The sequence below is a fragment of the Herpailurus yagouaroundi genome, unplaced genomic scaffold (assembly GCF_014898765.1).
Source record: "Herpailurus yagouaroundi ecotype Mexico unplaced genomic scaffold, PumYag 141, whole genome shotgun sequence".
NCBI lineage: Eukaryota > Metazoa > Chordata > Mammalia > Carnivora > Felidae > Herpailurus > Herpailurus yagouaroundi.
The window spans coordinates 67,246,160-67,254,661 of NW_024412396.1; the positions used below are offsets into that span (position 1 = coordinate 67,246,160).

Sequence of the window (8,502 nt, forward strand, 5' to 3'; positions counted from 1 at the left end):
TGAAAAAAAAAAATTAAAAAAAAAAAAAGTCATAGGGTTTCCGGGAAGAAACAGAGGGCCTTCTCTGAGCATCCCAAGATCTGGGAATTGCCAAAGGTCCTCTGAACGTTCATGTCACGCGTGGGCTGAGACCTGCTATCCAGACTCCCTTTCTAGTGCTTTCTAGGCACAAGGCTGCTCTCTGTCCAGCTCTTGGGGGTCTGTACCTCTTTTTCTCTCAGGCACGAGGAGGCCGATTTTCTGACCATATCTTTGAGGCTGATGGGGAACGTATCTCTGATCATCTGCTGAAGTTGGTTCACCCAGGGCAGTGGCCGAAGATGCCCAGCCAGTGGCCTGGGCTGTATCCCGGCTCCTGGTCGATTAACTGGCAACCTTAGCCACGTGTTTTATGTCTCGGATCAGTTTCGCTCATCTGTAAAATGGATCATCATCCCCACCCCGACTACGTCACGGGGCTGCGGTATTGGTGGGAAGTACAGCATAGACGCCAGGTCCCGGTGGCCCTGTCTTGCCACTCAACAGGAGAGCGAGGTGTTGGGGATCAGAGACAATCACTTCCGTTTCCTCAAGGCGGACCTACCGTGTGGCCATCCGGGGGTCCAAGAAAAAGGCATCTGACCCACGAGCTTATTGCCAGGGAATTCATATCGGCAGCCTGGCTATTCCCGCCCACCGGACCCTCACCAACCTCTTCCCCTGCATCGGGCATGTTTCCAGCTAATAGGCATGAAGCACCTACTACGTGCCAGGCACTGGGCCAGCCTAGGCGAGTGAGTATCATGGCACGGACACGACACAAAACGCACCACAAAGAGAAGAGACCGTCAGGTGCCTGGGCCCCAGCAATGTCCCATAAGTGTTGACTCAACTCACGGGAGTACCTGGAGACACAGGTAACTCCCACCAGCGGATCCTATTTTCTAGTAAAAGGGGGGTCAACATCAGGAAGGGCTCCTGCTCTTTCTTCTCCCGCTAGCTTTCCGCGTACCTTCTTGCGGGTGGTTTCCGTGTTCTGGTACCATCCGCTGGAGGCTGATTCAGCTTTGTATCCCGAACTCCCTCCTCCCAGCAAGCATTATCAAGCGCCTACTGTGTGCCAGGCACTGGGCCGGGCGGCTGAGGGCCCGGCTCCTCAGGAGCCCGCCCTCCACAGACTAATAAGAGAGCAATGCATTTATTTATTCACATTCGCCCCCGAGAATGTTTATTAAAGGCCAGCTGCAGGCCCAGTGCGGTGCTAAGCTCTGGACCTCTGCTGGGTGCCCTCCCCAGCCTCCAGGGAGCTGCCTCACCGTCTAAGGTGAGAGCAGATGACAAATACATCCTTACACAAATAATTGGAGACATTCCTGTTTGGGTTCATGCGGTGAAGAAAAAGAGTAGAGACCGTGAGAGCCTATAAAGGGGGATTAAAAGTAGCCTGGAGGAATCTAAGAAGGCTGCTTGGAGGAAGTGGTTTCAGGAGCTGAAACCCAGGAGCAAGACAGGGAACAGGCTGGGGACAGAGGGTCCTCAAAGGCAAAAGAGCTCGAGGGGCCATTCCAGGATCTCAACTAAAGCCAAGGTGCTTGGCGGGCTGGGGAGGACGACAGAGGTGACCAAGAACAGACACAGATGAGAGCGGGGGGGAGACCGGTCGGGAAGGCTCGGGAACAATGGCCCTTTCTGCCCAGAACAATGGGAAGCCCCAGTCAAGGTACAGCCAGGAAAACATGCTGTGTGTGCCTGGCAGGGAGATGCCCGGGGGCTCTGTCCTGTTCGAGAGCTTTGGGCGAGGCACTGACTTCTCCGAACTCACTTTCTCGGTCACGAAAGGGGGGTGGTGGTACCTGCCGGACTGCAGGTGAAACGGCTTGGCACGGGGGAGGGGCGCAGGGGGCCTCACTCGTTCTCTCCACGAGCACACCCCTGCGCCCTCTGCGTGCGTTGGCACGCAGCCCTCCCCGCGGCTGAAATGCGGCGTAATAATTACAGCTTTGCCCGAGTGGGATGGGAAGCCGCCGCCGAGGGGACTGTTGTCTGCTCTACACAGAAGGACGTGCACGTCGCTCAAACCTTCGCCGGGAAAAGTCAACCGGGCCTCGCTCCCCCACACACCGACAGAACGTTGCCTTTTGAACATCCGCCTTTGCTTGATGTCTGGCTGCAGCAGGTGTCCCAGATGATCGATCCCCCAGTGTTCCTTCCCCTGCTTCTCCCTGACCCCCTCACATCCGACCTGCACGTCCTGGGGTGGCTGCTGTGCGCCAGCTGGTTGCTCAGGCTCTTTCTCCCACCCGGAACGCCTTCTGTCCCTCTCCCAAGTCCAGATCCCACTATCCTTCTGTGCCGAGCTCGAAGGACATCTCAGCCTGCAGGTGCCCCGACCCTCTCTCCACCTGCCTCTGAGGTCCACAAGGTGAAATCCGCGCGTGCCTCTTGGCACCTAAGGTGCTCCCCTCGGTTCCAGCACAGAAGAGGGGGCGCGCCTTCCCTCCCGGGGGGCTGGAGCCACGCCTGCATCTTCCCCTAGTGAAGAGGGACAGCCGTCTGGAACTGACCCGTGGCCCCTCCTCGAGCGAGCTGTGCTGGAGAAGATGGTCGCCTGGGCCACCTGCCCATGCGGGCCATCTGCACTTAGAGCCGGGTCCGGGCTGCACGCCAAGACGAGGATGTCTGCCGGACGGTCATGACCAGGTCTCTGCAGGGAGAGGGACTCCGGGGGTCACGGGCAAAGTGGGAACGCAGCGTTCCGCTGTGCCTTGCCCCTCCTCACCTGGGCCCCCCCACCTATTTTCCTTTTGTCCCCTGTAGCCCACCCAGGAGCCGAAGCATAGCGGAGGGGAACTGGAAGGCAGGACATCCGCCAACTCTTCCTTCTGGTTTTGTCTGCCCTGGCTTCTCCCCACTTCCTCCCCAAATGCTGATCTCAACAACTTCCCTTTCGCAGCCAGTGTGGCTCCCCCACCGCCGGCAATGAGGGGTCACGGAAAGAATGTGGGTCATGGAGCCCGACGGGTCTGAGCCCAAGACCCCAGCTCTGTCATCTCCTGGGCTGGGAGGTGTCCCCAGACCCCCCTGCGCCCACGGTGATGAAGCATGGTCCCTCCTACCCGCCAAAGGTGCTGCTGTGAGAACTGATGAGGGACCGTATGCGAAATGCTGGAACACATTAGGGCAGGTTCAACAGTGGCCATGGTGGCGACGAGGGACGGCGGGGAGAAACCGGGATCTTCTAACATTTCGGCAGCTAAGTGTTCTCCCTGGGGCCAGTCCAGCTCACCCGGTGCCCTTGGAGTGACCGAGCAGATGGGCGCTCCGAGCTTCCTCCTCCCCCAGAGCCGAGTCAACGGGCCTCACTTCCTGGGACCCAAACTCACAGGTGAAGCCACATCATTCACGTCCGGCTTCCATGTGACAGCCATGAAAGGTCCCCCCCCCCCCCGTGCCTATGGAGCACATTGCTTTGAATTCTGTGAGATGCTTATAAATGGCTAGGCTGGCTCTCTCCCTAGCCCAGCCAGGGGGCATCCGGGGGCCGGGGCGTCCGCAGAGCCTCGAACACCGCACCGTCTCACACCCCACACCTACCCCGGTTCGGCCATCTTGCCGCCCACTGCCAGTTTCCACCCAAAGGTACTCGGAGAGGGGAGACGGCGGGCTTCGTGTCCGCCGGGCCCTGCCGCGTGCGAGCGGGCCTGGTAACGGGGAGGCCGGGCAGGGCCGGGGAGCAGGGTGTAGATAAGGAGGACCGATCCGTTTTTGATTCTGGCAAATAAGTGACCAACTGGCTGGATGAATTTTTGTACGAACCTGTGTTTCCCTTGCCGTCCGGTCCCGTCCCTGTGTTCCCCCCCCCCCCCCCCCCCCCCCCCCAGATCAGAAACCAAGAATGACATGAACTCAGGGAGTAACTCTCTAGCTCGGTCTCTGGGGGGAGAAGACAGTGATAAAATACCTGGAAAGGACTTTGTGGTCACCCGTGTCTCCTTCTAGGTCCTCTGAGGATCGGACGGTGCCGGGTGCTATAAATATTGAACTTTCTACGTGGTCCACGTGCTTCCTTTTTTCCTTTTTTTTACTGCTGATTGACTCTCCCGTTACCTTTTCTTCTAAAGAGTTTGCTAAGTTTCCCGAGTTTTCAGATTCCTGGGACTTAAGGACAAAGACAACCAAACACAAGTCAGCATTTGAGGCTGGGTGCTGAGTGCATGACACCCCCTACCCCACCCCCACCCCCCCCACCCCCCCGCCCCCAGCAGTGCTCGGCTCCACCTGAATTCTAGGAAGCTAGGGCGCCCCCTCTCGGGGATTCCTTCCAGCACAGCCCGCCGTGGAAGAGAAGCCCACCCCTGGTTAGCGTGCCAAGGCCACAGACTGTAAAAAACAGCATGGGTTTCGGAGTCACTGAGATCTGGCTGTGTTAGTTACCTTAAGCAACCGGCTTTCTTCCTCTCTCTCCCTCACTTGCCTCATCCGTCAAATGGGTATAATAATTATCGATCTCTTCTCACAATACCACACCGTGTTTCCCATGAAGGATGTGCCATACAGTTGGGTGATGCTTGGGCCCTTCACACAACCATCACCCACTTAAAGAGAGGAGCCGATCCTGGAAGCCAGTGGGCTAACAGGTGCAAAGGCAACCCCTGGGCTGGGAGAGGTGCACACACTGGCAAACAGACAGCTTGTGGGATGACACCTTCCCCGTGCCCTTGCTGGATCATAGTGCGACATCTCTGGCATTTATCTGACAAGGAAGTGGCTTTGACCACCGTCCACACCAGGCACTCTGAAACCCCGCGGCAACGTTCCCGAGTGAAATCGAGAAGCGTGGGGGTGGTCGGAGCCACCTCTCAAGAATCCCTTCGGGGGCCGTAAGACACTGCTCTGCAGGTGTCAGACTATGAGGATGAGAGTGGCCTGTCCCGTGCACCCCGGGAGAACAACGCTCCGTGCAGGAATTAAATCTGCTCCCAGCAGTGTGAATGCCCATCCCCACTCTGTCATCCATGGGCCAATGCTACCTTCTCTGAAAGGCGAACTGAAAAGACTTTTTTTAAAGACTAGAAGAAGAAATTTTCCATTTTCTCGTCTCATTGGGAGGTTTTTTTTTTCCTTTTTAAAAAAAAATTTTTTTTAATGTTTAGTTATTTTTGAGAGAGAGAGAGAGAGAGAGAGAGAGAGAAGCATGAGTGGAGTGGGGGCAGAGAGGGAGACACAGAATCCGAAGCAGGGTCCAGCCTCTGAGTTGTCAGCAGAGCCCGATGTGGGGCTCAAATCCACAAACCGGGAGATCATGACCTGAGCCGAAGTCGGACGCTTGACCGACGGAGCCACCCAGGCGCCCTGTTTTTTTTTTTTTTTTCCTTTTTAAAAGAAGGGCCAGGTATCAGAGAAATGCTTCTGTGTTGTCTTGTCTGCTAGACAGACCTCACCTGTCATCCTGGGCGACAAGTCCTCCTTGCACTCACTTGGGTGCACTTGGGTGCACTCCCCACTTGGGACAAGTGGGGGCCTGCTCACCGGATGGGGGGCAGCCAGAGGAGGCAGCTCAGAGCCCAGAGAGGCAGACGGTGGCAAACCGTAGCCAGGAACGGCAGCTCTCCCCAGGGCTCACGCTTAGTTCAGCGTAAGGCGGATTGAAATCTACATCTCCCGGTATCATTCCCAGCCCAGGACCCCTTCAGCCCCACCCCAAATCACCTGTCCGCATGCTGGGCACACACACCTTGCACGACCTGCTCTTGGCAAATGACCTTCCTCTTTGCAAAGCAGGAGAGAATGAAGCGGCCTGTGTGCAGGCCGCATTCAGTGGGTCCGGGGAGAGGAACTGAGCTGCTAATAAGCCATTTTAAATAGCACGGAGGGGCAGAGATGCCACTTAGGCTTATCTTCCTGCCACCCACTCGGTCCTCTTTCTTTCGTCCTGAAAGATCTGCTGCCCAGAAAATCGCCACAGTTGCTGTCATGGTCCCCCTACCTGGCGACTCTAAGACGTGATGTCACTGAGGGCCATATCCACCCCGCTGAATCTTGGGGTCCCCCGCTGGAAGGGCCTGCTCGGCCGGGCTGGCTTCCAAGAAGGCAGCAGGTGGGAGGGGGTGGGGGCCGGGGACTGGGTTCCTCTCCCTGGGGGCAGAAGCGGCAGCTGGCAGGTGGGTCCTGGCACCTGTGGGACGCCTCTCTCTCTTCTCCATCCAAAGGCAGACCCAGCACGGGTGGCCCTGCTATGCTTGCTTCTAGGCTGTTCGTCACTGAGAATTCTGCTCTGCCCAGTGCATCGTCTGGGTTGGGCGAACAAGACCAAGCCACCGCTTCTGGTCCATCTTGACCCTAAATGTCTTTTAAGGCCACTGATACTGTCCCTTTCTCTTGCAGCCCTCCAGGTGCAAGGATTTCTCTTTCCTCGGAGCATCTTTCCGCCCCTCACTCAGCCTAGACTCTCCCCTGCCGTTAGCCAGAGCATCACCATTTATCTTGGTGTTTAATTTACCCCGTGTCCACCTTACGCCCCCAAACCAGCCTGCAATCCACCTTTGTTTCCTTTCCACTGCAAGCCCTGCCAGGCTCTCTCCAGAATCCGAACATTAATACCTCAATGCTCACTCTCTCCTGGGAGGGAAAATCACAACCAGACTAGTGGCAGAGAGCTGTCCCATGTCACTGGCTATAGATGACAAGCAAGGGCGTCGGGGGAGAAGCTGGGAAGGCTCCTAGGAGGAGGTGTCATTAGCATTGGGCTTTGAAAAGGAATGAGTACTTGCCAAGTGTAACATGGGAGGAGGGGCAGAGCAGAGTGTGGCGTGCCCGGGAGGTAGCGGGGAGGCTGGCTTGGCTGGAGGGGAGGGAAGGGAGCGGACCAAGAGGAGGAGCAGGTCAGGGTCTCCTGCACCCTCTCACTGCCCCCTCCGGTGGCCCCTCGAGCTGCTGGGCCAGCTGAAACGGGAATACCAAATGGCGTGTGCCCAGCTGCTAAAACTCAGACGTGCGTGCCCCCCACTTCTAAGCCCAGGATAATTGTGCCACCAAAAATCAAGGCCGGAGTCAGATATGAGGTCCCACTTGGTTTTCTCAGGCTGCAGGAGGCGGGGGCTAAGGTTTGCTAAGTGCTTTGATCGACATTTCCAAGTATTACCACTACGATGCTGGGCCCTCCAACACAGCCTCTTTCTATATCCTCTTGGCGGCCTCGTGGGCAGGGGCAGGGCTCCTGGAGGCCCCCCAGGCTCAAAATCTCAGGAGAGCTCCTCTCGGGGGGCAGCCTTGCCCGTGCCCGAGCCTGAGTGAGTGAGTGCCTCCTTAAACTGGCCGAACCGCCTGCGATGGACGCGTCCGCTTCCCCATTTTGTGGAGGCTGAAGCTGTGACAACAGCAGAATCCCTGTGCAGGGCCCAGGGTCCCCGCATCGGCGACCACCTACCTGATGGCTCTCCACAGGGCCGCTCTCTTCGGCCTCCCCTGGCTGGTGGCCTTCTGGAGGGGCTGGGGGTGCGGGCTCCGAGGCTGGTCTGGTGCCCCCTGCACCCCTGTCGGTACTCGGGGCCGGGATGCTGGCCTCAGGGCCCTCCTCGTCCGGCTCCGAGAAGCTACAGCTGTTCCAAGAGACCTCGGCCTCCTTGGCCTCCTCGGCCCCGGCCCCCAGGTCATGCAGATAGTCCTCCGGCTCCTCCAGATCCAGGTCTCGGTGTTTCAGGTCCTCTGAGCCTTCCGCATAAGCCTCCAGAACCGCAGCCAGGGGCACCTCGTAGTGCGGGTAGTAGAAAAGGTCGTGGGGAATGACGGAGACCTTGGACAGCGGCGGGGAGGGCTTGAAGTCCAGGCCTTCCTGGCTGCGGCTGTGCAGGGTCTCCAGGCTGAGGCTGCCACTCGGAGGGTCAGAGGGCAGCTCGCCGTCCGGGCCCTGCGGCCCCGCGGCCTCCCCCTCGTCCTCGCCCCGACGGCGCCGCGCGGACTTGCGCTTGGGCTTCTCGTACGCCTCTGGCTTTTTTTCCACCGGTGCCTCCTCGGGGGCCAAAGAATAGCCTGGGTCCTCTCGCCCAGGGTCCTTGTGGGGTTCCTGCTTGTCCGGCCTCTCTGGGGACTCATCCGAGTCTTTGCGCTGGTGCGCAGATTTGCTTCTCCTCTTTCCCAATTTCTCAGCGTGATCCTCTGGAACCTCTTCCTCGACAGGTCTTTTCTCACGAGGCAGAGGAACCTCATTGAAGGCCTGGCTGGTTGAGGCAAAATCTATTAGGTCGCTGTTGAACTTAGAGGCCTTTAAAGGTGTGCTTTCAAAATAGTCTTCCTCAGCCATAGCTTCTACGGTCAGCAGCTGGACCTTGATCTCCAAGGAGTCGGCCATAACCGCGTTGTCCCCGAGGGGTGAAAGGGGACGGCTCTCCTTCCCCCCACCGGCCGCACCCTCTGGCGCCCCGTTCCAGGAGGGACAACTCTCCGAAGTCTGCGAATGATTGATCTTCCTGTCCACCAAAGACTCGACCCCCGGTGACTCATCAGAGGCCGCTTCCGGAATCTTCG

General features: G+C 58.1%; 1 protein-coding gene across 1 annotated transcript in view; it reads right to left on the reverse strand.

Moving 5' to 3' along the window:
- CLMN (calmin) overlaps positions 1-8,502 on the reverse strand; it is a 60,979-nt gene that overhangs the window by 3,354 nt on the left and 49,123 nt on the right. Inside the window, exons 9-10 of the mRNA XM_040478437.1 lie at positions 7,406-8,497; positions 3,941-4,137 (exon numbers count right to left, since the gene is read on the reverse strand). Of these exons, the coding sequence (XP_040334371.1) occupies positions 3,941-4,137; positions 7,406-8,497 (1,289 nt within the window). The remainder of the gene's footprint in view (positions 1-3,940; positions 4,138-7,405; positions 8,498-8,502) is intronic.